Source organism: Jaminaea rosea, assembly GCF_003144245.1.
Source record: "Jaminaea rosea strain MCA 5214 unplaced genomic scaffold BDZ90scaffold_1, whole genome shotgun sequence".
Lineage (NCBI taxonomy): Eukaryota > Fungi > Basidiomycota > Exobasidiomycetes > Microstromatales > Jaminaea > Jaminaea rosea.
Window position 1 is genome coordinate 1,789,054 of NW_020289975.1, and position 26,086 is coordinate 1,815,139.

The 26,086-nt window shown below is 58.7% G+C and overlaps 15 protein-coding genes across 15 annotated transcripts; 8 read left to right on the plus strand and 7 right to left on the minus strand.

Moving 5' to 3' along the window:
* Positions 1-785: 785 nt before the first annotated feature.
* Positions 786-2,618, plus strand: BDZ90DRAFT_215654 (catalase; the record flags this gene model as incomplete). Its single annotated transcript, XM_025504243.1, has 3 exons — positions 786-1,192; positions 1,391-1,537; positions 1,685-2,618. 3 exons carry the CDS (start codon positions 786-788, stop codon positions 2,616-2,618), a joined length of 1,488 nt encoding a protein of 495 aa, XP_025365259.1.
* A 727-nt stretch (positions 2,619-3,345) lies between these two features.
* On the minus strand, positions 3,346-5,276 carry BDZ90DRAFT_235979 (hypothetical protein). Its single transcript, XM_025507281.1, has 5 exons — positions 5,190-5,276; positions 4,777-5,097; positions 4,593-4,696; positions 4,071-4,258; positions 3,346-3,991 (listed from the first exon to the last, which is right to left on the minus strand). Exons 1-5 carry the CDS (start codon positions 5,207-5,209, stop codon positions 3,350-3,352), a joined length of 1,275 nt encoding a protein of 424 aa, XP_025365260.1. The 5' UTR covers positions 5,210-5,276; the 3' UTR covers positions 3,346-3,349.
* A 965-nt stretch (positions 5,277-6,241) lies between these two features.
* Positions 6,242-9,316, minus strand: BDZ90DRAFT_277101 (PIN domain-like protein). The gene is made up of 2 exons (XM_025508975.1): positions 9,051-9,316; positions 6,242-8,971 (listed from the first exon to the last, which is right to left on the minus strand). Exons 1-2 carry the CDS (start codon positions 9,293-9,295, stop codon positions 6,337-6,339), a joined length of 2,880 nt encoding a protein of 959 aa, XP_025365261.1. The 5' UTR covers positions 9,296-9,316; the 3' UTR covers positions 6,242-6,336.
* Positions 9,317-9,652: 336 nt separating this feature from the next.
* Positions 9,653-11,840, plus strand: BDZ90DRAFT_266564 (alpha/beta-hydrolase; the record flags this gene model as incomplete). Its single annotated transcript, XM_025508693.1, has 4 exons — positions 9,653-9,852; positions 9,925-10,117; positions 10,201-10,555; positions 10,640-11,840. 4 exons carry the CDS (start codon positions 9,653-9,655, stop codon positions 11,701-11,703), a joined length of 1,812 nt encoding a protein of 603 aa, XP_025365262.1. The 3' UTR covers positions 11,704-11,840.
* On the minus strand, positions 11,841-13,797 carry BDZ90DRAFT_19922 (hypothetical protein). Its single transcript, XM_025503916.1, has one exon. The coding sequence runs from the start codon at positions 13,591-13,593 to the stop codon at positions 11,977-11,979; it is 1,617 nt and encodes a 538-aa protein (XP_025365263.1). The 5' UTR covers positions 13,594-13,797; the 3' UTR covers positions 11,841-11,976.
* On the minus strand, positions 13,633-14,601 carry BDZ90DRAFT_216346 (DCP2-domain-containing protein; the record flags this gene model as incomplete). Its single annotated transcript, XM_025504265.1, has 4 exons — positions 13,633-13,755; positions 13,831-14,088; positions 14,194-14,304; positions 14,374-14,601. Coding segments are annotated over 4 exons (720 nt in total), but the record flags the coding sequence as incomplete, so codon positions are not given.
* Positions 14,602-15,040: 439 nt separating this feature from the next.
* On the plus strand, positions 15,041-16,218 carry BDZ90DRAFT_245085 (mitochondrial carrier; the record flags this gene model as incomplete). The annotated part of the gene is made up of 4 exons (XM_025507488.1): positions 15,041-15,371; positions 15,443-15,948; positions 16,031-16,102; positions 16,189-16,218. The coding sequence occupies 4 exons, from the start codon at positions 15,041-15,043 to the stop codon at positions 16,216-16,218; spliced, it is 939 nt and encodes a 312-aa protein (XP_025365265.1).
* A 707-nt stretch (positions 16,219-16,925) lies between these two features.
* On the plus strand, positions 16,926-18,508 carry BDZ90DRAFT_215331 (putative UGA2-succinate semialdehyde dehydrogenase; the record flags this gene model as incomplete). The annotated part of the gene is made up of 2 exons (XM_025504220.1): positions 16,926-17,123; positions 17,204-18,508. 2 exons carry the CDS (start codon positions 16,926-16,928, stop codon positions 18,506-18,508), a joined length of 1,503 nt encoding a protein of 500 aa, XP_025365266.1.
* A 186-nt stretch (positions 18,509-18,694) lies between these two features.
* Positions 18,695-19,523, plus strand: BDZ90DRAFT_229667 (hypothetical protein). The gene has a single exon (XM_025505160.1). The coding sequence runs from the start codon at positions 18,815-18,817 to the stop codon at positions 19,196-19,198; it is 384 nt and encodes a 127-aa protein (XP_025365267.1). The 5' UTR covers positions 18,695-18,814; the 3' UTR covers positions 19,199-19,523.
* A 139-nt stretch (positions 19,524-19,662) lies between these two features.
* On the minus strand, positions 19,663-20,571 carry BDZ90DRAFT_229668 (hypothetical protein; the record flags this gene model as incomplete). The annotated part of the gene is made up of 1 exon (XM_025505161.1): positions 19,663-20,571. A coding segment is annotated over exon 1 (362 nt), but the record flags the coding sequence as incomplete, so codon positions are not given.
* Positions 20,572-20,744: 173 nt separating this feature from the next.
* Positions 20,745-21,203, plus strand: BDZ90DRAFT_277107 (hypothetical protein; the record flags this gene model as incomplete). Its single annotated transcript, XM_025508976.1, has 3 exons — positions 20,745-20,847; positions 20,966-21,056; positions 21,131-21,203. The coding sequence occupies 3 exons, from the start codon at positions 20,745-20,747 to the stop codon at positions 21,201-21,203; spliced, it is 267 nt and encodes an 88-aa protein (XP_025365269.1).
* A 38-nt stretch (positions 21,204-21,241) lies between these two features.
* Positions 21,242-22,650, minus strand: BDZ90DRAFT_229669 (NAD(P)-binding protein). The gene is made up of 2 exons (XM_025505162.1): positions 22,217-22,650; positions 21,242-22,117 (listed from the first exon to the last, which is right to left on the minus strand). Exons 1-2 carry the CDS (start codon positions 22,326-22,328, stop codon positions 21,354-21,356), a joined length of 876 nt encoding a protein of 291 aa, XP_025365270.1. The 5' UTR covers positions 22,329-22,650; the 3' UTR covers positions 21,242-21,353.
* Positions 22,651-22,827: 177 nt separating this feature from the next.
* On the plus strand, positions 22,828-23,847 carry BDZ90DRAFT_277109 (hypothetical protein; the record flags this gene model as incomplete). The annotated part of the gene is made up of 2 exons (XM_025508977.1): positions 22,828-23,202; positions 23,284-23,847. The coding sequence occupies 2 exons, from the start codon at positions 22,828-22,830 to the stop codon at positions 23,845-23,847; spliced, it is 939 nt and encodes a 312-aa protein (XP_025365271.1).
* BDZ90DRAFT_229670 (hypothetical protein) lies at positions 23,842-25,184 on the minus strand. Its single transcript, XM_025505163.1, has 2 exons — positions 24,231-25,184; positions 23,842-24,157 (listed from the first exon to the last, which is right to left on the minus strand). Exons 1-2 carry the CDS (start codon positions 25,129-25,131, stop codon positions 23,886-23,888), a joined length of 1,173 nt encoding a protein of 390 aa, XP_025365272.1. The 5' UTR covers positions 25,132-25,184; the 3' UTR covers positions 23,842-23,885.
* Positions 25,185-25,305: 121 nt separating this feature from the next.
* On the plus strand, positions 25,306-25,870 carry BDZ90DRAFT_257731 (hypothetical protein; the record flags this gene model as incomplete). The annotated part of the gene is made up of 3 exons (XM_025507985.1): positions 25,306-25,394; positions 25,471-25,618; positions 25,688-25,870. 3 exons carry the CDS (start codon positions 25,306-25,308, stop codon positions 25,868-25,870), a joined length of 420 nt encoding a protein of 139 aa, XP_025365273.1.
* Between the last annotated feature and the right edge of the window lie 216 nt (positions 25,871-26,086).

Consider the following 26,086-nt stretch of genomic DNA (forward strand, 5'->3'; position numbering starts at 1 on the left):
AGGGAGAGGACTCTCGTCATCAACGTAGTCTGCCGTGCCAGTGACCGCGCGCGAGTGATTAGAAATGCAGGCCGAAGCAGGGAGTCACACTACGGTCGGCCCTCGCACCGCCTGACCCCGCAGGAGGAACCCATTCATTGCTCTCGTGCGCTCATCACCATTTCTCGTGCCTGACCAGACGCTGGGAAGCCTACCTTCGCGATAGCAGATAGCAAGAAGACCATGCTCACGCTAGCCAGCGTGGGACGTAACGTCAAGATCACTACGGCCGTGGCAGACAACACGACCAGGCTGGAAGACATGAAGTAGCCTGAGGTTGCAGTATCGTCATCTCGCAGCCTCGCGGCCATCCCCAGTTGGCAGCGCGTCCAAATTTGGGGCGGTCGCCATCTCACACAGGACGCGAGACCATCGAAACGCCTTAATCCTCGCCTCGCTCGCCTTCTACGACGGTCCAACTGTCGATCGATTCGTCGCGGCGTCGTCTAGTTGTCTCTGCAGCCTCTGCATCCATCGCCGAGAGGCCGTTGAGATGGACACCGCCGTGACTGCTCTCGTGCCTAGCCGACCGGCGACCCTTTAAAGCTCATTGGCCGTCACGCGCCCAAGGCTCGTCTAGTGCCTGCAAGCGACGTGGATTGAAAGTTGAGTTGCTCCCTCTCGCTCGCACGGGCGCCGAGTAGTGCGAAGAATATAATGGGGCTGGCGGGTCACGCTTTGCAATCGGCGCATCCCCACTACCCTACCATCCAACCAACTCCTCAACCATGCCTAGCCAAGAAGTAATGGCCCACAAGGGCGTCCCCGAGCCCGTTCAGTACACCACCTCGAACGGCGCCCCCTACAACCAGCCCTACGAGGCGCAGCGCATCGCCAGTTATGCCAACAAGCAGATCGGCTCCAACCTGCTCCTCCAGGACTTCCACCTCATCGACCTCCTCGCTCACTTCGACCGCGAGCGTATCCCTGAGCGTGTCGTCCACGCCAAGGGCGGAGGAGCACACGGCTTTTTCGAGGCCACCCACGACGTCAGCGACATCTGCATGGCCGACTTCTTCAAGCAGGGCACCAAGTCGCCCGTCACTGTCCGCTTCTCTACCGTAGGCGGCGAGTCCGGATCGGCAGACACTGCCCGCGATCCTCGAGGCTTCTCAATCAAGATCAGGACGACGCAGGGCAACTGCGACTGGGTGTGAGTACAGCGCGTGTTGTCACCTCGTCCGCTCGTCGTTACCAGTATGCTGACGCGTGCCGTGTCCTCTTCCCCTTCCCTCGCCCCTTCCCCTTTGATTCCCCATCCTTCTACACCAACTTCTCTACCATCCCGACGCCCCATGCATCACCCTCTCGTCGCCATCACCCTCGCGCTCACGTGACTCTGCTACCGCAGCTTCAACAACACTCCCGTCTTCTTCCTTCGCGACCCGGCCAAGTTCCCTCACTTCATTCACACCCAGAAAAGAGATCCCCAGACACATCTGAAGGACAACGTGCAGTTTTGGGATTATTTATCTTCCAACCCAGAGTCTATTCATCAGTGAGTATCATCTGACAAAAGTGAGATCCGAGGAGCGCGTCTTTAGCTTGCCGCAGCACGCCGCAGTAACATAAAATAACATAACATAGCTTGGACTGCCTCAGCTGACCTCGCTCATCTTGGTAATTCTCCCTTCGCCCCCCGCAGGGTCATGATCCTCTTCGGCGACCGCGGTATCCCTCGAGGCCACGCTTACCAGCATGGCTACTCGGGCCACACCTTCAAGTTCGTCAACGACAAGGGGGAGTGGCAGTACGCTCAGATCCACGTCCGCTCCGACCAGGGCGTCAAGTACTACACTCAGGAGGAGGGCGTCAGGCTCGCTGGTGAGAACCCCGACATCTGCAACCAGGAGCTCTTCGAGCAGATCGAGAAGGGCCAGTACCCCTCGTGGACCGTCTCCGTCCAGACCATGACGCAGCAGCAGGCCGAGGAGTTTGAGCACTCTGTTGGAGATTTGACGAAAGTGTGGCCCCATCATAGATTCCCTCTTCGCCCCGTTGGCAAGCTCGTGCTCAACAAGAACCCCAGCAACTACTTTGCTGAGATCGAGCAGGCTGCTTTTTCGCCCTCGCACCTTGTGCCCGGCATCGAGCCCTCTGCCGATCCCGTCCTGCAGAGCCGTCTCTTCTCCTACCCTGACACCCACCGTCACCGCCTGGGCGTTAACTACCAGCAGATTCCGGTCAACGCCCCTCTGGTCCCCGTAGCCAACTTCCAGCGTGATGGCTTCATGACCGTCAACGGCAACCAGGGCTCGCGTCCTAACTACATGTCTTCGATTCAGCCCCTCACCTACAAGGCGCCTAGCACCGTCTCTGCCTCGCATGAGAAGCTTGTCGCCAGCCAGATCGAGAACTTCCTTTCCAAGTTCGACGAGGACCTCGACACGCGTCAGCCTCGCGCTCTTTGGGAGAAGGTCCTCGACGAAGGTGCTCGCGAGCGTCTGGTCAAGAACATCTCGGGTCACCTCGGCGGCTGCCAGGACAAGGAGATCATCAAACGCCAGCTCGCCATCTTCAAGGCTGTGCACCCGGACTTCTACGCTGGTGTCTCCAAGGGCGTAGGTGTCACGATCTAAGGCGGGCGCGCTAGAGATGCGATGGCCTCGGCCGACAGATACCGGATGATTGAGCTTCTCTAGCACCTCTCTTATTGTGAAATACATATATTGATTCCCATCCTCTCCCCCCTGCCTCCCCTTGCCCCACATGTTCCTTGCCAATCGCACGACGCAATGCCACCAACGCTCAAATCGCGACCGCCGCCTATTGCTCACAGCTCGTGAACCAAGGAGTCCTAGCCGAGGCGCCGCGCCTGTGAGAGCACTTCTGCTCCACTCGTCGCGTTACTCATTGATACCACGGCCGTCCACAATTTCGTCAAGGCCAGCCTTCCACATTAGCATGCAATGTCCCCCCTGCCTGATCCTTCTCTGCCTGATATGCTCGGCCGTCTCCTCCAATGCGACCCGGACAACACTCATTGAAAAATCGAACACTCATGTCACCGTCATCATGCCTCACTCGCACCGGTCGTGTGCATAGCGTGTGCTTCTCATTGAGAACGGATGGGAAACGAAGACGTAAAGAGAAGACGAATGAAATGAGATGGGTCAAGACGTGCTAATGGTACAGAAGAGAAGAACGGCGGACGAGGGTGTAGCGCGGCCACGCCTCTGCGCCCGGTGCACAAAGCTTGCAAGCCATGTATGACTACTTGAGATGTGTGACTGACGGTAGTTGAGGGAGATGTGTGTGTACTGCTACCTGCCACAGCGTGCTTCTCTATGCGACGTACTCCTATGCCACCTTAGATGGCGTTGTTGGCGCAGCCGAAAGGCGCCTTAACAGCTCCAGATGCGTACCCATCAATGATGGCCTGCACGGACGTGTACGTCCCGACAGCAAAGACGAAGACGCCCACGCAGATGAGGACTACGTTGAAGGCGCTCTCTGCCTTCCTCCAGACGGGCTGACCTGTCCAGAGCTGCCCCTCGTGAGTACGGTAGAAGGCCATGGAGCAGAGGATGAATCCGATCCACCCATCGAAGAGGGCGCTCAGCAGACTGATCAAGGTGCCGAAGAAGGGGATGGCCTCTCCGACGATCCAACCGAACACCCAAGTGGTGAAGACGATGGCCGTCCAACCTGTCCAGCCGATGACGGTGTGGTTGGCAAAGTGACGCGTCTTGCCGAAGAAGCGGACAAAGAGGTACTTGGCCACGACGGCGGCGTAGATGATGCCGATGATGATCGTCGTGGGGAGGACGAAGCTGAAGGCGATCTTCTTGAAGACGGGCTTGAGGACCGTGACAGCCGGTGCGCCCGTGTATTGGCCAGAGTAGTAGTAGACAACGATTCCCACAGTGAGGAAGAGGGCGAATTCGGCGATCGTGACCGCATAGAGGGCCTTGGGGAAGTCTTCAGGCTGCTTCATCTCTGCGATGAAGGACTGCGAGAGCGGGCAAAGAGAGACGGAGCATTCGAGTGAGCGGAAGGAGGCACGGTGGTGGCGTACACGCGCTACTCACAGGGTAGACGATCTGACCGACCCAAGTGAACAAGATGTTGAGCAGAGCGTTGAAGCCTGCCACAAAAGTCGTGCCCTTGGGAGCCCAAGCGGTGATGACGACGGGCTCGTCGGGGTTGAAGCCTGCGGGGTTCCTACCCTGTGCTCCGCTGAAGGCCAGCGTCAGAATGATTGCGATTCCCATGGTAACTGTAGTGCGAGCGAGTGGGTGTAGAGGGAGGGTGGGGAGAAGAAGAGGGGTACAAGGGGGGAGAAGGTGGGACGATGCCGGGTGAGCGGATTGATGCTCACGCCAATAGCAGCATGCCGCTGGAGAAGTCCAATGTTCGAGCACCTATAACAGGGCACTTAAATGGAGTCTCAAGGGCAGCCCGTGTTGTTCATAGCCCTCCATCTTGAGGTCTTAACCGCCACGTCCCCGCCGTGTGCCACTCCCCTCCAGGTCGACACCTCTCTTCTGGCCCCAAAGCCATCCTCACGTCTCGTCGTATCACGTCACATGCTGCACACAATGCCTACTCACTGGCTGAGACAATGCCCATGAGCGCAACGTGCTCAAGCTTCCTAGGGAGAGTTCCGATGGCTGAGACCACGGTGATGATGATGGACGCTCCGACCGTGCACAAGCTGCAGAGGGCGCGAGGGGTGAGACGCTGGTAAGCATGGGGTTGACGAGTCTCGGATGTTTCAGCCGCTTTCGAACTCACTAGCCAGGCGCAGCCAGGGTATTGATGATCTCAGCGCCGGTCAGCGTGTGCAGACCCATGAGGAAGGTATTGTTGAGAACGAGGACGAGGGCCGTGATCTCATAGAAGATCCAGTGGCCACCAAAGAGATGCCTGCCAATGTCTGCAATGTTGACAAGCTGGGGGTACTTGAGGCAATAGGCGTGGAGGAGCAGGGAGGTGTACAGATTGACGGAGCCGAGGATGATTGTCGAGAGAATACCGCCTGCCATGCCGAGGGTCTGGAAGGCGTAGGGAAATGAGAGGATGGCAAGGCAAACGTACTCGCCAAAGAGGAGGGCGCTGTGCAGCGAGGAAGAGCATGTAGAGCGGTGGCCAGTCAGTAAAGAATGATTGCTTTGTATGCTGCGTTGATCCCTCGCCCTAGCACTCACGCAGCCTTCTTCCAACTCATTGTCTTATAGTTGATCTCCTCGCTCGAGTTGACCGAGAAGACGTCAGCACGAGGCTCACCTCCACCCTCACCGTCGTCGATGGCCTTTTGCTTCTTCTCCTTCTCGTTGATGGCATGGTCGCTGCCGCCAGTCTCGGTCATGCTGTTCGACTCGGCGACAGGCGACGAAGACTCAACATCGTAGGCTCCCGCCTGGCCATTGGTACCGACGCCGGAGCGAACAGAGTGAAGAGAGGCTGCGTCGGCAGCCGTGGGCACTTCCTGGCGCATTCCGGGCATGCTGGGCGAGCTTGCTTCGTCGTGGCGGGCGTAGTAGTGATGGTGCTCAAAGGATGGATGGAAAGGGGCTAGTGCGAAAGTCTATCCGTGCAGCTGTTGGTGGGGTCGATGGTGGTGGTGGTAAAGAAAGGAAGACTTGCTTGCGTGATGAGTGCGAAAGACGTCCGAAGTCACGTCACGTCTCAGCGATGCTTTGCCCCCCGGTCTCCAGGGCCCAATATCCCAATATCACTTCATCCGGCGGACGACGGCGGTGAGTGTGAGTGCGGTCGGCGTACGAATACTAAGTGGCGGCGGTAGCAGCGGCGGCGGGCGGCTGCACAGGCAGCGGACTACGCAAGTCGAGGACGAGGGTCCACCTTGACTGGCCGTGCGCCGCGAGTAGAGATGCTCAACGACGTCGATGAACGCCGGCAGATGGCAAAAAGCACAGCAACTTTCCGCGGGCCCACGGCTCCATGGCTCCCTCGCGGGGCGTAATTCGTGTCTCGTCGTGTGGAGCCCACTCAACGCAAATTTCTCGACTGCTACACGCATTTCGTCGCCGCTCTTGGCTCTCGCTCGCGAGCTCGCTCACCGTTCACTCTTGGTGCGCTGCGTTCACCCACGAGATGTGTCTGGCCAGATCTGCCGTGTGCCTGAACGCCGGTCTGGCGCAATTGCCGCACAGCATGGCAGAGCACGAGCGAGACGAGAAGCGATGTAGAGAGGCTGGCTCGAAAGGCCTGTCGCATCGGGAGAGGCGGCGCTGCTGGGAAAACGAATGGCAGGTTCGATTTCAAAATAGGCCGAAGACACGCCTGCGATGCCAGCTACCGTGTTACAGTGCAATTAACGTCGTCACAACGCTATGGAGAGCCAGGCCCGCCACTACCACCATCTAGCAAGTCAAAGAGATTCTTCTGCTGCTGACCGGGCCGTTGCTTGGATGACTGCGAGCTCACGCCATTCGCGCCCTCGCCCGCGGCTTTGCGCGCCTTCTTGGCCTCTCTTCTCAGCCTCTTGAGCTCCTCACCGTCCAACCCTAGATCGTCCTCGTACCCATGCAAGACAGCCTTGACTACACTCGCAGCCTCAGCCTTGCAATCCTTCGAAAGGCCCATGGCCTCGATTGCGTTTCCGTCATTCTCGAGGAGGAGCTGAAAGAGCGGGCCGTCGAAAAGGAGGTGAGGCGGAGCGAGGTCCGCAGCATCGCCCGACGAAGGGAGTAGCAGGCTTCGACTGAGGTCATGCGCCGTACGCAGCATGAGCTGGAGGGTCGATGCGAGATGAATACCACGCACCGACGGTTGTGAGACCCAGTGCTCCTTGTCGAGTACCAGCCGTCCTTCTGAAGCTAGTCTGAGAGCTTGACACCCAGCCCGAATAGCAGAGACAATCTCCGCCTTCGTCCAGTTGAGCCTGCGCTTGCTCTCACCTGCTTCCTGGGTGATGGAGGCTACGAGGTGACGAACACAGGCGGCGAGAGGTAGCAAGGAAAGCGGGACCGTCCCCGCTTGCAGATCGGTGGACTGCAGTGCGAGGCGGTATAGGTCAAGGCGAGCGTGTAGCGGGAGCAGAGGTGCTAGGGGTGGCGGCGGGTCGACGTGTGGCTCTTCGTCTGAGTGACCGTTGGAAACCCCGCCCTTAGCTGCTGCATACTGACCCAAAAGTGCGGTAAGGCTGGCTGGCAACTGCCCATTCGAAGCCGAAGCCTCGTTGAGAAGGCTCTCAAGGTCGACGATCTCCACCAGCTCGCCGACGTAGCGATCGCCCTTGCGTACATACTCCCTGACGGCGGGAGGTGGTTTGATCGCTTCGGATGCCAGAGGAGATGAAGGGTTCTCGTCCACCAGGGACCTGACATCGTCGTCGTCATCATCATCGTCGACATTGGCCTGCGCGCTGAGCGTCGACTCGGTATCGACGCTAATGATGTCGTCTGGCTTTTCGCCTTCCTTGTAACGTGGTGGTCCCAAGACACCTCCTCGACCGTAGGATCCGTTGATACTGTCGGCTGTATTGTCGTCGTCGACCTCCTCGTTGCTCCCCTCTGTGACCGGCTCTGCCATTTCCTCCCTCGCCCAATTCATCCCGTACACATCAAAGAGCACGGCGTAGATCCACTGCCTGACCCGCCTAGCCGCCCCGACATGCACACTCTTCAGATCAGGATCTTCCGGCGCCAGCACAGCAAAGAAGACGCGTTGAGCCATTACGCCCACATGCTCGGGCGGGAAGTCCAGTTTCGAAAACGCTTCGCGATACAGCTGCATCGCCTCATCAACGTCTGCCGGTCGTCCCCTCGCCTTCGTGGGGTGGAGTAGCGCGACCGGATTTGCAAGGAGATTAGGCGCCCCCCGTTGAGTGATCATGAGCGAGTACGCGGCCACTCCATCGATGATGGACTGGACGGCCGCTTCTTTCTCTCCCTCGGTCACGTAGTGGGCATTGTGCAACGCTGTGTCGCTGCGCTTCAGTAGCGCGTTGAGCGTCGCGGTGACGAGAGCACGTACAGGGTCCATGACGGGGGACTGGTCGAGGTCAGAGAAGCGAAGCTGTGCAGGCGTGGCTGTGCCTGATGAGGCGACGGACGTCTCGCTGCGGCTGTCGTCATCGCCCCCGGCCAACATGGCTCTTCTGCGATCTGCAGCGATCCGCGCCTGCAAGCCTCCCGGATGCGCCTGGGCGTGTGCGATTGGCCGTTTGGAAATACCAAGAGAGGAGTGCCACTCCAGCCTGATGACCGCAGCCGCCTCTTGTATTCTATCCGCCCAGTTGGAAATGTGTCGGAACAGCAGCGATTCCTGCTTGGTTGTCGAATAGTCGTTTCCCACTACCGAGGCGAGGAGCGGCAGGAGAGGCGCCGGCAGCTTGAGCCGGGCGGCTAGTGCATGCGAGGAGAAGGCGCGCGCTCGTATTGACTTGAGGATGAGTTGTCCGGAGAGGAGGGTGGAGCGAGAGGGGGGCTGGTCGAGAGCAGTGATGCGTGACGAGGAGGAGCCATTGCTCGGAGACGGGGCAGCCTTCTTCTTGCGACGGCCTCTCGAGACTGCCTCAAAGCCGTCATTGTCATCCATAGCTTCCGCTGCTTGCTCTTGACCCTCAACGGGAGCCTGCTCCACCAAATACTCAAACGTATCTAGCGGTGCATATCTCGCCCTTCCCGCTCCTCTTGAGCAGAGGATAAAGTAGTCCGAGTCTTTGCTGACAGCGAGCCCACCAGTTTGCTCCGCTAGCTCCGCGACGGCACTATCTGCCTCTGCCTCTACGGCGATGTTTTCAACACCCAGGGAGCGCAGAACGTCCCGTACGCAGTCGATGAGCAAAGGTGGGAGGCTGCAGCATTCAGCCTGGAAGCGTTTGGATGCGCGCGTGGAGGGCGAAGAGCGCATGAAAGCTGAATTGAGGGCGGCGACACTTCCTCGTCTTGAGAGCACGGTTTGTGTCTTGAGCTCGGGGATGGCGCCATCCCAGATGAAGACGGGCTCGAGGTGGGCGAGTCTGGGCGTGCGGAGGAAGGGGTTGGCGATGTCAGGTGTGCGAAGGTGCAGGCTCCAATGTGCCGAGGATGACAGCTCACCTCCAAGCGTGTATGACATCCTTGATGTGCTCTGTGATGTCTTGGTAGTTCCCACCTTGCACTGCATCACCAAAGTTGGTCAGCCAGATTTCAAAGACCCAAGCAAGGGCGTCGACGGCGAGAGTCGTGGTGACGCTAGGCGTTGATGATGAGGAGGAGGACGATTGGGAGACGACATATTCTCGCAGCTCAGATATTGAGCCTTGGTAGGCCTGTACGAACGTCGTAAGTCCCCGCACGCCCATGGTGGTGATGCTGGGAGTATTGAGAAGTCAAAAAAGAAGGCAGCACGCAGCACGAGGACACGGGAGCGGAAGTAGCTCCTGCCGGCGTGCTTCTCTTTGGTCCTGAGTCGACGCACGCAGCCTGGCGCATTTCACGAGAGAGTGGAGCGCTGCTCCGCCAAATCGGGCGACGGCAATGATGACGGCGGAAACGGCGGATGAGCGAGCGGCCGAGCAACGAGGGACGAGGGATGAGGGTTGCCTTGCGTCCTCATCCACAACATCATCCCATCTCACCTAGAAGGCTGCCTGCGATCTACCCTACTCTTCACCACGGTCATTCAAGCAAGGCTCTATCCCTGACCCGATCAACGCAGCATGGCCGCGTCCAATGGCAACGGCAACGGCGTCGCGGGCGGCAGTAGCCAAACCAGCAGCAACAACAACAACAACAATAGGCCGCCCCTCTACAAAGCCCCTTCAGGAGTAACAGCATCCTTGGTACCAGACGGAAAGCTCATCGATCACGACACAGCAGAGGTGACAGCGCTACCAGATTCGCTCAATCCAAAGGGAAAGTGAGTCCGCGACGCTGCATACGTGATTGCAGTGGCCCCTCGCGCCTGACCACTCCACGCCTCCTTCCTCAGATCCCTGTCCTCGTCAGACAATGAGATCATCAGCAGACCAGCATCAGCAGCAGGGATGAAGGGCGTCAAGGTAGACTCTCCCACGCCAGAAGCTATCGCAGGACGGTCCCTTTACAGCCATCCACCACTAGACGACAGTGACCTTGTCAATACGCGCAAGCTCTTTGCACATCGAGCAGGTGCGCCCCCATATGTGAGCTCAGAGATGATTGCAGCCCTTCAGCTGGATATCGAGGCTGACCTGCTACACATCCCTGCCCTCTCATCTTTGTCTAGGGCGACTTCACCCTGTACCGCCGGGTGCGCGCTCTCATCACCCAAACCATCGCATTCACCCTCTCATCAACTTTCCTCGTCTTCGTGGTCATATGGGCACTTTCAGTCCGATTCTTGGCCCAGCTCCCACGGCTCCTCTCTCCGGGATCCAATGTTACAGCAGAAGTAGCCAAAGAGTGGGATGATGTCAAGAGGTGGAAAAAGGAGGACCTCATCAAGGATGTGAGATACTATGCGCAGTCGTGCGGGTTTGAGATCAGGAACGAGACGGTGGAGACGGAAGATGGATACTACTTGAGGGTGAACAGGGTGATTGACCCGAAGAGGAAAGATGAGAAGCACAGTGATGGTAAGGGTGAGTAGCGCCAACAGCTGAGCCGCCATAGTGCGAACGGACATCAGCTCACAACAGCCCTCCCTCCCCTTCGCTCCTCGCTAGGCGGCTTCCCCGTCCTCATCATGCATGGCCTCTTCCAATCCTCAGGCTCCTTCGTCACATCAGAAGAGCGCAGCCTGGCCTTCTGGCTTGCCCGTCATGGAGGGTACCAAGTCTTTCTCGGCAACAACCGCGGCGTATTCGACATGGGCCATAAGGTTTACTCTCGCTCCGACCCCCGCTTCTGGGACTACAACATCCGCGAATTGGCATGCTACGACCTGCCCGCTTTGGTCGACCATGTGAGGAAACAGACGGGTTACGACAAGATTGGGTTCATCGGCCACTCCCAGGGAAATGGGACGGCCTTCATCTCCCTCTCGAAGGGCATGGTCCCCGAGCTGGGCGACAAGCTCACCTACTTTGGCGCTCTAGCTCCAGCCGTCTTTGCTGGACCTTTGACGTCTTGCTTCCCCTTCACCACCTTGGGAACAATGGAGTGGAATACGTGGAAGCGCTTCTTTGGCGTCCTCGACTTTATCCCGCTCATGAAGATTAGCTACGACTACACACCCGCTTACCCGTATGCGCTGCTTGGTTACCAAATGTTCGCCTTCCTCTTCGCATGGACGGACGCCAATTGGCTGCTAAGGCGAAAGGCAAAGATGTTCCGCTTCACACCTCAGCCTGTCTCTTCTGCGAGCATCTACTGGTGGGCAGGCAAGGACGGCTTCGCCTCTCGCGGGTGCATCCTCGACCCAAACGCAGCACAATGGTGGGACTCGCGCTTCCCTCCCCTCTCCATCTACAGTGGCGGAATGGACTTCCTGGTCCTGACGGATCCGCTCATCGACCGCCTCGAGCGTGTAGAAACAGATGTGCGCGTGCTGCGCTTCAAGCGACAGGAGGAGGCAGAACATTGCGACCATTTCTGGGCGGCGGATGCGGTGGAGTGGTGCTTTCACGATATCTTGCACGACATTGAGAGCACACGACTCCTCTACCCTGAGGAGGTGGCAGCAGGAGGCCAGAGGAGGATGGCGACTGCAGGGGAGTGGGAGGAGGCAAAGAGGAACGGCGGGGCGCAGAAGAAGGCGCCTAGAGCAAACATCATGGACGAGCAATGAGCTCGCCTTGGGCGCCGACGTTCAGCGTTCCGTCTAGCTCTTGATGATTCGGACATTCACGGCCACGCCCATTTGCCAAGAACCACCTTTGTACACTAGTAAATCTCTACCTCTCATTGCAAACGGCGGGCGAGCGGCCGGCCAGGCTCCCTGCTCCTCTTCGCTCGGTCCCTCGTTCGCTCGTCCCGGTGTAATACATGGCATCACCTCGCAGCCTCTCTCTGCCTCACATGACTTCCCGCTCTCCCCTCCGTCGGGCTTCTCGACTGCGCCTCACGACCCGTTGAGCAGAGCCAAGAGGGACTGCGGCTGCCCGCCTCCTCCAACCTGTTGAGGCGGTCTTTGTGGAGAGAGCTGCTGGAGGTGGTGCTGGGCAGCAGGAGATAGATGTGTTCTCTGCCCGGAGAATGCGTGCGGCATCGGCGGCTGAGGCGCAGGAGGTGAGAAATGCTGCTGCTGGTGAAGTAGGTGCGGCGGCGCGTGATGCTGGGGCAAAGGCGACATATGAGGGGGAGGTGGGCGTGGCTGCAGTTGGGCAAGGAGGTGAGCGGCTCCGCCTGCTGCTGGCCCAGCTCCGGGCTGGTTGAAAGGCGGCATTGACGTGGGCGGCGCGCCGGCTGCGTGTTGCTGATGGACATGGTGCGGCGGGGGCATCATAGGCGCCGCAGGAGGCGCGGCTCGAGCGTGCATGGCGGCTGGGCTCATATTGGGCCCGCCGGGATGGATAGGAGGACCATGTGGCGCGTGGTGATGCTGGTGGTGGGGCGGTGGAACCATCTGATGAGGCATCAGAGGTGACGCGCCTGCGAATCCAGCATGCTGGGGTGGGAAGTCATGTGGTGGTCGTGGTGGTGGTGGGCCCCATGCATAATTTGCGGACGGTGACATGTGAGGACCAGCTTGAGATGACGAGGGCATACCCATCGCGGTGGATGTTTGCGCTGCGCCAGGAGGCGGCCCGGTACGCATGGGCCCTGCATTGAGCATTGCAAGGAGGTCGTTCCGACCAGCATCGTCAGCCGTACCTGCACCGCCTGGTCCAGTTCTGGGCTGCGCAGGGAGGCCATTCTGCTGCGACGGAGGTGGGCCGGGTGGGCCGCCCGCTGAATATCTTTGTACGTGCGCGTGAGCGGGTGGCGCGGGAGGATGGCTGGCCTGGGGCGAAAGCAAGGCTAGAAGAGCGTCCTCCTTTGAAGATGAGGTCGAAGCTTGTGGCGCACTTCCCGTATGACTGCCGTTCAACTGTGGGAGCGATGGCGCTTCTTGAAGGGACTCATCCTTCATCCCGCCATTCGCACCGCCCATAAGAGCCTGCAGCAGTAGCTCGCGTTTCCTCTGCCGCTCCTGCTCTTCTGCTGAGAGGGGCGGCAGAGCTGATGACTGTGATGGGCCAGACGATGAGCTTTGTGCCGCTGACAGATGTTGCTCGCCCCCTCTCTGTGGACTGCCCGGACTGAGCATCTCGAGCAATTTCAGGGTTTGAGTGGACGACTTTTGCGGCCGAGGAGCCGGTAGTGGGGACGGGCTGGTGGACAAATCTGATGACGATGCTGCCGGCTCATCAACTGAGGGCTGGAGGTTGAGAGAGCCTTGCAGCATCGCCATGAGCGCAGCTGAATCGTCTCTTGGCGCGGCAGCAGACGGCGCGACTTCCGCAACTGATACTGGCGCCTTCGCCGGAGCGCTCAGAGGCCAGCTCGAGGCAGGATCAGCAAAGAGCGGTCCTGCTGATGCTGTTGACGCTTTTGACTGGGCCCCGTTTGTCGACGTAGAAGCTCGCATCGCTGCAGGCTCGGTCGGCGGACCTTGCGTCTCTCGCATGGCAGCAGGTCCAGTAGGCGGCATATTGTCCTGCGCTGACATGCTACTCGAGGCAGCGTCTTCTGCCATTCTCTTCTTCTTGTTCTCATTGATCCAATGCTTCAACTTCCCAATGAATGGTGTGACGAGGTAGAACTTGGAGCTCGCATTTGCGCTCGCTAGCCCTCCGCCTCCTGCTGCTTTGCTCTGCTTCCACGTTGGTAGGTCGGCGAGCTTGAACCAGGCGATTTTCTAGCGCGACGCAGCGAGAGGTTTGACTTAGCTCGATGGCCTTTCTCTGCCTCTCCATGAATGGCTCTTGCTCACACTGATCTCTTTTCTCGTCTGCGTCTCAAAAATGGTATCCTTCTTGACACCCGGCACAATGTAAAGCCGCATCTTCTGTTCACGGACGTTGAGCTCCATCCAGTCCTCCGAGTCGGGCTTGAGGAGATGAGAACAATCGAAGCCCGTCTCCTCGTACGTCTCTCGAACCGCGCAGTCTCGAGGCGGCTCATTTTGATTGATCTTACCCTTGGGGAAGCCCCATGACGCTGACGACTTCCAGCCCTTGACCAAAAGACACTGCGATGACGTGGATGCGATGTGGACAGGGACAGAGACGCCTCAATCGTCTGTTCGCTGTGCAGCTTCGTCATCTCGGCCCATCTGGCGGCTGCCACAACTCACGCTCTTCCAATCGTCGCAAAGCAACACCGCCCCGCATACGGGCACCCTGGTCTTGTACTTGAGAAACTCATCGAAAGCGGCCTCTAGACCGTACGTCGTGCCTCCAAGATCCTCCCACTGCACCGTCGCGCCGTTGCTGCTATCTGATCCGCTGGACACGTACTGCCTGATGAGCGGTACTGACAGGGAAGCAGTCTGGAGGATGTAGATGGAGAATTTCCGCAGATTCAGAGATGGTAATGATGGATTGAGGGGTCGTAGAAAGTCCTCGTAGAACCAGTGTGCCTGCTCGACTTGGAAACAGATTCGTTCGATTCGCTGCAGCTCCTCGGAGGGCAGGTTAACGATGAAGCGCGAGCTGAGGTCTTCGAGGACCTCTACGAAGGAGAGGGAGGCCCATGAGGACATTGTCCGCGAGGCGTTGGATGCGCGTGAAGAGGTCAGCGATGGGCAATTAGTGAGGCTGTGATGGAGACGAGGGAGAGAAAGGCGAATATGATGCGAGCTCGCGCCTCGAGATTGAATGCGGTTCGGACCGAGACAAAGGGCGGCAGACGAGTCGAGGGCAACGGACCGACGGACGGGAGTGGAGACGGACAGGCGCAGACGACAGGCCAGGCAGTCGAGCGAGTCAAAGCTTTCGCGACCAATTCTCCAACAAGACCCTTCTTCCATTCCTTTTCAGTCCCACCCCATTTGTGTGGCAAAGTAGAGCATGGCCACAAGTAGCAAGGCTGCTCCAGCTGTGGCAGCACCCGCCACGGCGATACCGGCTCCAACACCAGCGCCAGCTCGCCCTCCGTCATCATCCCTGCCGGCCAATGTTTCAACGGCAGAGTCCTTCCTCATGGGCGCCCTCGCAGCATGTACAGCCGTTACTGTCACCAACCCGTTCGAGGTCGTCAAGACGAGGATGCAGCTACATGGAGAGCTTGGGACGCGTGGGCAGAGTCAGAGCCCCTTCCGAGTGTTTGGGCAAACGCTTAAGCATGAGGGTGTGAGGGGCATTCAGAGGGGGCTGGGACCGGCGTACATCTACCAGATCCTGCTCAACGGATCACGGTTGGGCTTCTACGAGCCGTTTCGCACAAGCTACAATAAGCTGACTGGCAGAAGAAAAGAGGAAGTGTGGGCGCTGGGTAGTCTCGCTGCGGGAGCAAGCTCCGGAGTCGTAGGAGGTGAGCCGCGTGGGGATATTGAGGTCCGGACCATCTGCTGATCACCTCTCCCTCGGCGTCTCTCCACGCAGCCGTCTTTGGCAATCCCTTCTTCCTGGTAAAGGCTCGTCTTCAAGCTTACTCGCCCTCTCTTGACCCTTCACAAGCGCGCCACCACTACACCTCGACGCTCAACGGTCTCTCCACCATCGTCAAGAAGGAGGGCGTACGCGGTCTCTGGCGAGGATGGGACGCTGCTGTTCTCCGCACAGCAATGGGCTCGACCGTTCAACTCCCCGCTTACAACCTCGCGAAGACGTACCTGAGCAATCTGAAGCCAGAGGACACATTCGCATACAACCCGGCCCTGCTGATTGCTGGGAGGCCGAATAACTTCCTCACCTACCTGAGCAGCAGTATTTTCTCTGGGCTGTGCGTTTGCGCAGTCATGCAGCCGGCGGATACGGCCTTGACGAGGATGTACAACCAGCCAGTCAATGTGCTGCCCAACGGGAAGACGGTGGGAGCTCTTTACAGAGGGCCATTGCACTGTCTCTACCTTACGGCGAAGGCGGAGGGGCCCTTGGCGTGGTACAAGGTGCGTTAGCGCCAGGGTGAAGAGGAGCCTCGAAGGGGCTGAAAATGGAACTGACGCATCTCTACCGTCATGTCTCGCACAGGGCACGACCGCCCATCTGGCCCGCATTGCGCCGCACACGGTCCTGACGCTTGTAATGAACGAGGTCTACCTGGTGAGCAGGCGACACACCGTCGGCAGGGCTGCCGCGCGCGAAGAACAAGGCACGCTGACCAGCTCTTTTCCATCGTACTCGCACAGAGATGGTACACACAAGCAAAGAGTGGATAAGGAGCAATACCAACGTCACAAATGCAATGCAGAACACACGTAGAGAGGGAGAGATCGTCGCGAGTGAATGGGTTCTTGCATCCTGCTTCGCCCCCGCCCTTTGTCGCCTTCCTCCTGCAGCCCACTGCGTGCGTGACGCAGCCCAAGAGGCGCGGTCGAGTCGATGACAGCAGAGATAGCCACGAGCTCATCGTGTGCAAGTCTGTTGTTGATCATAGTCAGATTTGCGACAGGCAAGAAGGCCGGGAAATGCTCGCAATTTCTCTTGTTTCGTGGCATCGCAGTGGGCTGCCATTGCCGTCACGAGGCTTTTCTTCCTGAGGCGGGAGCAAAGGGATTCCTTTCTCACTGGGCCCAAGCGCCGCCTCCACCCCGGCAGCGGCCTCTGGGCGATTGAGTCGAGTCGCGATCCGGCAGCCCACGTCGACCCCGCACTCGTTCGCACTCCGGCGCAGAGCCGCTTTGCCGCTCACACATCCTGGTCTTGTCTCCCCTCTCCCTTCTCTTTCTTCTCTACTATCTCATCTATCTGTCGTCTGATGTCTCTACTGGCACGACGACCCCACGCAAAGCTCTCAGCCACCCCACTCACCACTACTTTGCGCGCCACCGCCAGCCACACTCTCGCAGCTGCTGCTCCTCGTCCTCAAATCACTTCTTTGTATTCTCGAACAACTCGCATGTTCACCACCTCACCGATCGCCACCATGCCGCAGATGCCACAGGGAATCATCAAGGGCGGTCAGGATGACCTGAAGCTCTCGTCTAAGGAACTTCTCCGCAACCAGGCTTACATCAATGGCCAATGGGTCGACGCCAAGTCCGGTAAGAAGCTCGAGGTTATCAACAAGGCGACGCACGCTGTCATTGGACATGTGCCTGACATGGCGGGCGAGGAGACCAAGGTGAGCCGTCTCAACGAAGGTGCAATGTCACTCCGCGATCCCTTGCTTACTCTCACCCTTCCTGGCTCGCCCGCCGCCAGTCGGCCATCGAAGCAGCACACGCTGCCTTCCCGGCCTGGCGCTCCAAGACGTCCAAGGAGCGCGCGGATCTCCTCTATGCCCTCTACGCCGAGCTCAATGCCAATGCCGAAGACCTGGCCAAGATCATCGTAGGGGAGAACGGCAAGTCTCTCGCCGAGGCCAAGGGTGAGGTCGGCTACTCGAACTCCTTCATTCAATGGTTCGCCGCAGAGGCCCAACGCACCTACGGGCACGTCATCCCCGCCCCTCTTCCCGGCGTACGCAACGTCGTAGTCAAGCAGCCTATCGGTGTTGCCGGGCTGATCACCCCCTGGAACTTCCCCGCCGCCATGATCACGCGTAAGGTCGGGCCTGCACTTGCCGCTGGGTGCACGACGGTCATCAAGGCCCCTGCTGAGACGCCCTTCTCTGCTTTGGCCCTTGCTCACCTCGCTGAGAAGGTCGGCATCCCCAAGGGAGTCATCAATGTGGTTACCTGCGCCAAGGGCGAGAACGAGGCTGCAGTAGGCAAGGAGATCTGCGAGAACCCAATCGTCAAGAAGATCTCCTTCACCGGCTCTACACGTGTCGGCAAGATCCTCTTCTCGCAGTGCGCTTCGACCCTCAAGAAGATGAGCATGGAGCTCGGTGGCAATGCTCCTTTCGTCGTCTTCGAGGATGCCGATCTGGAGAAGGCCGTCGAGGGGGCCATTGCGTGCAAGTTCCGCGCTTCAGGACAGACGTGCGTGTGCGCCAACAGGATCTACGTACATGAGAAGGTCTACCATGAGTTTGCCAAGAAGCTTGCTGCCAAGGTCGAGGGCTTCAAGGTGGGTAATGGACTCGAGCAGGGTACAACTCATGGCCCGCTGGTCAACCAAGTGGGGCTGGAGAAGGTCGAGGGACACGTCAACGACTCGATCAAGGCTGGCGCAAAGGTTCTTATCGGTGGCAAGCGCGGAGAAGGCACATTCTTCGAGCCCACCATCCTCACGGACCTGCCACACAAGCCCCCGACAGACTATGAGGAGACCTTCGGGCCTCTGGCCGCGCTGTACAAGTTCAACAGCGAGGAGCAGGTCATCAAGATGTGCAACGACGTCGATGTTGGGCTCGCTGGATACTTCTTTACCAATGACCTGAACAGGGCTTGGAGGGTCGCAGAGGCGATGGAGGTGGGCATGACGGGTATCAACACGGGCATCTTGAGCCAAGCTTCGGTGCCTTTCGGTGGTGTCAAGGAGAGTGGGTTTGGCAGGGAAGGTTTCAAGGGCATTGAGGAGTACATGACGGACAAGCTCATGGTGTATGGGGGCATCAACTGAGCGTGCGGGAGAGCTTGGTAGTACTCTTGCTTTTCGATTCGTCAATGGAAATCGTATTCGATGCTTTTGCTTCGAGTGGTGCTGAGAGTCGTGTGCGGAATCTCAAAAATCGCCGAGGGAGCGGAAAGGCGTTGCCCCGCACGAGACGTTGCCGTCCGTCGACGACGGGGATGTCTCCTCTTTCCATCTCTCGCCATCTCCATTGCATTGCATTACTCATCTCTCCCTTTCAGCCTCGTTTTCGCCTTCTCCATTGCTTCACACACAGCCTCTCTGCCATCTCTCACACCCCTTCGCCACTCAAGCATGTCAGACAAGTCTGCCCCACCTGCAGCGCGGTGCCCTCTGGGCTTCACCGGCACGCCCCCCGTGGGCCACCCCGTGATGCCAGGCATGGCCGCCGCCGGCACCGACTCTTCCTCCTCGGTCAAGTCTGCCAAGGCCTCGTCAGCAAGCAGCCTCTCCCTTCTGCTCCATCCCTCACAGTGGAGCCCAACGACCCTGCTGATCGTAGACGGAGTGTTTCTGGTCCTTTGTATCCTCGTAGCCCTCTACCTGCCCCAGATCAGGGCTGCCCTTAGTGGCAGTGGCAAGGGAGGCACACTAGGAGGAGGAGGAGCGAGTGTGCCGAGAGTCGGTGTGGACGCCAAGGGAAGGGCGGGTGAAACTGCGGTGGTTGGTGGAAAGTGAGGCGGGCGAGCTTTCTGGAAGAGCGACGCGTCGATAAAGTCACGGCGAGGACGGCTCAAGTCAGGACCAACGAATTGCGAGACCTGAATGACAGCAGCAAGTCGAACACTACCGACTGGCAACCTTTGCCCCTCAACGCCTTGCGCAGCCCACGACGTCGGCGATGACATCGCATAGTCGCAGTCAGCCCAGGTCAATCGCGCTCTCAAGTTAGGCCTTTAGTCAGGTGGTGGCTGTCCGCGACTTTCTGTCCAAAAGATCGAGACTGAATGGCCATGGCACCGTGTGATGGGCGATCCTTGGAAGCAATCTGATTGGGCGGGGGGGGGGGGGGGGAAGAGAGGGAAGCAGGAAAGCAGAAAGAGTGAGGAGAGAGGCCAGGAGTAAAGGTCGATCTGGCCTTTGGCTGGTATTACAGCTTGGCCATGATCCCAATGCGAGGGCGTCGCGCAGCACAACCTCAATGCAGAGCAAAGCAATCCAGGGCTTGTATGTCTCGTCAATGCTAAGTGGTATTGTACAACAGTGTGAACTTAAAGACACGAAAGGAGAACGAGCCAGGCGCAAATGATAGCTCCTGCTGTGGTGAAATGAGCGCGACGATACACTCAGGGCCATGGAAAGAGAGCATTGCCCGTGCTGGCCCTACATCTTTTGCGATCATTCGTCGGTGTCGAGCTGAGTTGCCAGCTCGCATTGCGATGAGCTGGATGCGTGGCTGATGGAGGAAAGCTCGCCAGCCTTTGACTGTTGACGTCGAGGCATGAAGTGATGCGACGCGGCTTAAGAGTCGCTGGGTAAGGGCAGGGCAGCCGTAAGGCGCGCTGACTATGCCGTCGTTCCCCCACTCCTCCTCGCCGACACCCTGCGCTGCAGCGTCTTGCTGTCGACGCTGTCATCCTGGGCCATCTCCGACTTCTGCTCTCCCTCCTTGAGCTGCGGCTTGTCCCCCTCATTTTTTGCCGTCCTCTGTCGATTATCGATCCCGATCCCGGCAGCCCTATACGCCTCTGCCCCCGTGTACGGCTCTTCCTCCTTGACCTTCTTCTCTACGCGCTTGTGCAGCTTGCTCCTCCTGTGTACCTCCCTCGCCTCGTCGGAGGGGAAATGGCGATCGCAAGGAATACAGTAGTAGGCTCCCAATCCGGCTACCTCCATGTCCAAGTCTTGTGGGTTCTCGAGCGCGGAGCGTTTCGTGGGGTCAGAGAGGTTTGAATGAACTTGGTCCTGATCAAGCTTGCGGGCGCGCGTGCGAGCCGCACGAGAGACGTCACGGCGAGCGTGGTGCGTGCGTTTGTGTCTGATGCGGCCCATGATTGCGAGGCCTTTCGAGGAGCAGGTGCGGGGAAAGGAGGAAGGGAGGATGCATCGCGAGTCGCACGAGGAAGTTGGTGAAATTTAGCGGCAGAGCGGACTAGCGGCTCGAAGTGGGTGCTTAGTCAGCGTCGAGCAACGTCCTTGAGCCGGCCTACTCGACGTCCGTGCGTGCTGCCTTCTTCTTTACCAAAGCATCTGCTACCTTCAAGTCATTCGGCCAAGCGCAACGATGGCATCTTCAGGCCCGCGTGCCCTGTCCAATCGCGAAGAGGATCGGCTGATGAAGCAGGTCAAAGCGGATGGGCTCAAAAAGTGTGATGACTATGTGAAAGGTACGTGGCGGCGAGGCCGGCCCTGATTGTTGAGGACTGGTGCTAGTGGACCTCCGCTGACTTTACATGCTGCCATTCGCTAACCTCACTTCATCTCTACTATACCTCCCCTTTGCAGCCTTCGCAGCCTGCGCAGAGGGCCGTACCGTATCCACCGCTTGGGCGTGTCGTGGTCAACTCAAGGAGATGCAGAGTTGCCTGGCCCAGTAGTGAGTGTCGCGCACGAAGCTGTGGTCGGTCAGCCACCCATCGCGCTCATCATGCGACTCTCTCGCCCTGCCAGCACATCACCGGACGCCGTAGACGCAGCAAGAAGACAGTGGCTCAAGGAGAACCGGCCAGAGGGGGGAGCATGAGCGTGCTCCGTAGGAGAGGCATAAGGAGGGACAGAAGGCAGAAGCACACGTGTATCTTTGAGCATATAGAATACCACTTCGTATCAACGAAAGAAGCTATGCAAGGTCCACCACATCCACAAAGGCTATATCACCCATCTCTGCCCCTCTTTAGAGCCTAGGCATGAACTGAATCGAGTTTCCGCCATCGACGACAGTAGCCGTCCCGACAATGTGCGACGCAGCCCTCGAAGCCAAGAAGACTGCCAGACCACCAATGTCCTCCGCCGTGCCAATGCGCCCCGTAGGCTGGATACCCTCGAGCGCATCGCGATTCTCACTGAGGGCGTACGAGGTCATGCGACTCGGGAAGACACCGGGGCAGATGCAGTTGACGAGGACGAAGCGCTCCGCCAGGCTGGAGGCCATGGTGCGGGTCAGGTGAACGGAGGCTGCCTTGGAGGGCTGGTAGGACCATGTACCCGTACCGGGAGCGGAAAGGCCGGATTCGGCTGTGGGGACAAAGGCCGCAGTCGAGGCAATGTTGACTACCGAAGCGTGGCGAGTGTTGTTCTTGTTCTTCTCCAGGAGAGGGAGAAGAGCGACAGTCAAGTAGAATTGAGACTTGACATTCATATGGAACGTCTTGTCCCACCCCTTGTCCTCGGGGAAGTCGTCCATTGGCGCTCCCCATGAAAGGCCGGCATTGTTGACGAGAATGTCAAGCTCAGTCTCGCGCTTCTTGACCTCGTTGGCAAGAGCATCACAGCCTGCCTTTGAGGAGATGTCTGCCTGGATGGCTACACAGGCGGGTTCGGAGCCAGAGTTGGGGCTGAGCTTGCTGAGCTGCTCGGCCACTCGTTGAAGGTCGTCGAGCTTGCGTGAGGCAATGTAGATTCGCTTGGCTCCGTTACGGATGTAGGCTGCAGCCATCACTGCGAAGGAGCGAAAGAAGTAAACGATGAAGGTATCAGCCGCCTGGGTAGGTAATAGTCATCAATTAATCGACGCCTCGCCTGCCTCGCCCCACTCACTCTTTCCAATGCCAGTAGCCGCTCCCGTAACGACGCCAATCTTACCCTTGACCCCAAAGAGGGTCTCGAGATTGAGCTCAGGCATAACCTCTGGTGCTGCGTCCTTTGGCATTTTGGCGAATGGGTCGAGGTGAGAAGTGAGGGTTGACAAGGCAAGGCAGTTGAAGAGGGAGGAGGGCGAGAAAGCGGGGAAGCCAAGGACGAGCAGCTCGGATGGTCCGACTGCCGGGGCGGCAAAGCTTCAGTCCAGAGCCGGAGCCCGGACGAAGCAGCCAGCGTCACTGACAGGCGTGGCTGCTTTCTTGACCCTACGAGGGCATCGTGGTTCAATGAGAAAGTGAGTGAGTAGTGATCGATACCTCACCGCTATCAAGGTTAGCACATTTCTCAGACTGTAATCATTTGCAGCGAGTGAGGTCGGAGCTGCCATGCCGCCAACGGGCCGAGGGTTGTGTTGTTGGCTCGAGTGGATAACATGGCTCTCCACTTCGACCGGCGGCAGCGCCATCGGCAGCGGCCAAGGCGGACGTGGGGAAGTCAAGACGCCATCAACGACGTCCTTTTGACCGCCTTCTTCTCATCTCAACCCACCCTAATCATCACGACTCATCATGTCCAACTCCAAGCTCTCCTCATCCCTCAAGTCACTCATCTCCTCCCCTCTCTACCCGGCCGCACGCGCTGCCGCAGGGACACCTCGCCCTGCAGGTCGCTCTGCCTCTCCTGCCCCACCACCGGCAACCCAAGCTCTTTCTGATTGCCTGCGCCGCGTAGCAGGCCAAGCTGAGGAGCGTGGACTTGGATGGGGGGAATGGCTCACCATCACTACAGCCACGATGGTCACGCTCAATTCTCCGCATTCTCTCGCCCATCTGCACCGTTTCGCTTCCCCGCCTAGTGGGCTCAATTTGGAGCAGAGAGTCGAGCGCAGCTTGCTTATGAGGGAGGTCGGGCTCAAGTGTATTGGATTCATTGGAATTCCCAAGGTAAGACTGGCCCCTCACTTCATTCTCGCCATCGGACGCAACGCTGACCCTGCCTCGCTGATGCGCCCCTCCCTGCGGCAGGTCATTAACAACCTCGCCGCCCTCCGCAAGGCAGTAGACGAAGACCACGACCTTTCCGCTTCTCTCCCTACAGAGCCACGTCGCAAGATCGGACCCAATGACGTAGGACCAGTACAGAAAGCAGCACGAGCATTGTGGGACGACATCTACGAGCCGCACGCGGCCAAACTCATCGATGTTCTTGGAAGATCACACCCGGATATGCCCGTCTTCATCCTTGACGGCGAGTACGGCCCCTTGTTCTCGCCGCCGCATATGTTCAGGCAGCAAGGATCAGTGGAGGTGCCCAGCTGGGAGGTCGGCCGTGTCCGTACCTCGCTGACAGCCTTAGCTGCCCTGCGGGCTCAGGGCGGCGTGGGCCCGCAGGTCACATCGCATGTGTATGGACTCATCAAGGGGGCGGCTTCGATTGTCAAGGGGGATCCACATGAGCAGGGACTGCGATGGTTGACCACTCAGGAGGGGGCGAGCTGGGTGCTGGAGACTGTCAGCGATCTCAGTGAGGTGGTCGAGGGAGGGGCGGGAGAGGAGCACGCGGCCAAGCCGAGGGAGAGCAAGCTGTGAGATGATTGACGAAAGAAGAGCATATCCTATTTATGTTTTCAGATGAGGAAAGGGATGACGGCCTTCCTGTCTCGTGGATATCGACCCCCTTTCCCGTCCCCATCAACGCCGAATCGCTCGTGGTACCACTGGTGTCCGGTGAGGGCGCGAGGGAACATGGGGCAGAATTCTGCCAGGAGGAAGAGGGCTGGTGGCGTGGTGAGGCAGAGGACGAGTCGTGCTGCCGGGGTGAGAGGAAGGGTGTGCGGGTGTGTCGGGGAGAGTGTGGTGATCGATAGTGCGGCTACGGCGTACGAGGCCCATTCAAACCCTGTGCGCGATTGAGAGGAAGGAGAGTCAGCTTCTGTAGCTATGTCGAGCTAATGTGTCGCCAGCCCACTCACATTCGCAGAGGTAGTTGGGGAAGCTGACGAATCTGAACAGGCCTCCCTTGGGAATGCCGTATCGTGGCTTTCCCTCCTTCTCACCTTGCTTTTCTCTCTGTCTTTCCTTTCCCTTCCTCGACCCGCCCTCATCGTCCGAGTCAGCATCTGCCCGCATAGCAGACGTGAGCCTCTTGCTCTTCGGTCTGCGCAAGTCTAGCAGCACCTCGTCGTGATAGACGTTGCCCGCGAAGCCGACCGCCCAGCCGACCATACCGAGAGCGAAGATCCAGTTGAGCGTGCTTTCCCCCGATGGCGTGGACGCAAGGCCGGGCGAGATAATTCTTGCGGGGATCTTTGACCTCAGTAGATCCAGAGGGTTAGAAACCGTAGCATCAAGCGCATCAGCGGGCACATCTATGACTGGGCTTCGTCCTCCAATCCAGCTCCCCATGAGGAAACCATTGATCAGGTTGAACAAGACGGCGCACAGAGGTACGGAGATGTGCATTGGAGATCGTCTTGCTGAGCGGAGAGGATGTAGGATGGCTCGCTGAATGTAGTGCACGACAAAGGCCGTGGCAAGGATGGCATTTGCTGCGGGAAGGCGGGTGAGCTTATTGAAGTCCGGCTGGATGAGGTCTTTGAGCCCTGCTGAGCTGGTAAGGACAGGGGATACCAGAGACAGGAGGAATGTGATGGGAGACACGACCTCCATGATGAACCACCCGATGTTTCCATTCACATTCCACCTCGAGGGAAAGGAGAAGCGACCATGAGGCGCATGCACTATGTGGACCAGCGGGACGAGAAGGGGAGTGCTTAGGAAGGCGAATTGGCAGAGCCGGTAGAAGTCGGCTCCTGAGCGCGGTATCAAGGTGGTGGGTGCCGGAAGGAGAGATGTAAAGAGGGAGAAGAGCATGGTGATGGTGGTGGTGAAAGGAAAAGAGTAAGTCAAGCAAGCGAGGCTTGATCACCAAATGGCATCGAGAGAGCAGAGGCCAAGTCCCCTTTCCGCCCTCTGAGAGTGGAGGCAGAGTGAGCTTCTCTCGCACGGGGCGACACACTGCCCTTTCATTCCCGCCTCGTCACAGTTATGGCTGGCCGACCAGGCCCAGCGGCCATTCTACCACTCGAAGACATACGGATTGACCATGCTGGGGCGAAGGTGCGGGTAGCTGGCTGGTGAGTGCGCTCTCGTCTGACATCGTCCTTGCAGCGCAGACTCACCTTGCTCCGCTCCTGCCCTCAACGGCCGCAGCCTTGTGTCCTACGACGAGGCGACGTCACTGGGTCTCTTGTCTCACAAGCAAGCAACCCTGCTGGTGGATCTCACTGCATGTCTCCAGGACCTGCGGCTGGTCGACAAGCCCATGCTCATGCTGATCGGCGATCTGGAACGATTTGAGGTGAGCTCGTCTGCGCTGCATCGCTCTGGACCCTCCCACTGACAGTCACTCTGTATCATTTTGACGCAGAATGAGCTGCCCGAGTCGCTACATATCGTCGAAGATCGTGTAGCGCCTCCCATCGAAGACCTGCTGTTGTGTGTGCATCTGGTCAAGCGGTGCGATGGGCTCGATATGCAGGTGTGGGATGAGGCTGCCAGGATGGAGAGTAGGGCGAGGTGGGAGCACCTCACAGCCGTCGAGCGAACATGATCAACAGCTGCTCTACTCTACGCGCGAGTGATTTTGTACGCAGCACATTGCGCTCGTTGATGTCGAAGATTGTGGGGCCATGAGATCCGCCTCAGTCATCCGTCCAGCTTTCTTCGATGACAGATGACACGGGCGAGTCCCGTCTTTCGCATCTCTTCGCCCTACCCATGACGCAGAGATAGAATAGCCTTGCTGTCATCGTCGACTTTGTCACTC

Coding starts and splice junctions, on each gene's coding strand:
- BDZ90DRAFT_235979 (XM_025507281.1), bottom strand. CDS start 5,209: ATGAGTTGGAAGAAGGCTGC. Junction 4,697..4,776: donor ACCCTGGCTGCGCCTGGCTA/GTGAGTTCGAAA, acceptor CGCCCTCTGCAG/CTTGTGCACGGTCGGAGCGT. Junction 4,259..4,592: donor CATGGGCATTGTCTCAGCCA/GTGAGTAGGCAT, acceptor CTCGCACTACAG/TTACCATGGGAATCGCAATC.
- BDZ90DRAFT_277101 (XM_025508975.1), bottom strand. CDS start 9,295: ATGGGCGTGCGGGGACTTACGACGTTCGTACAGGCCTACCAAGGCTCA. Junction 8,972..9,050: donor GATGTCATACACGCTTGGAG/GTGAGCTGTCAT, acceptor CCGCACGCCCAG/ACTCGCCCACCTCGAGCCCG.
- BDZ90DRAFT_19922 (XM_025503916.1), bottom strand. CDS start 13,593: ATGGCAGAAGACGCTGCCTCGAGTAGCATGTCAGCGCAGGACAATATG.
- BDZ90DRAFT_229667 (XM_025505160.1), top strand. CDS start 18,815: ATGTCAGACAAGTCTGCCCCACCTGCAGCGCGGTGCCCTCTGGGCTTC.
- BDZ90DRAFT_229669 (XM_025505162.1), bottom strand. CDS start 22,328: ATGCCAAAGGACGCAGCACCAGAGGTTATGCCTGAGCTCAATCTCGAG. Junction 22,118..22,216: donor GGCTACTGGCATTGGAAAGA/GTGAGTGGGGCG, acceptor GCTCCTTCGCAG/TGATGGCTGCAGCCTACATC.
- BDZ90DRAFT_229670 (XM_025505163.1), bottom strand. CDS start 25,131: ATGCTCTTCTCCCTCTTTACATCTCTCCTTCCGGCACCCACCACCTTG. Junction 24,158..24,230: donor CCCCAACTACCTCTGCGAAT/GTGAGTGGGCTG, acceptor AATCGCGCACAG/GGTTTGAATGGGCCTCGTAC.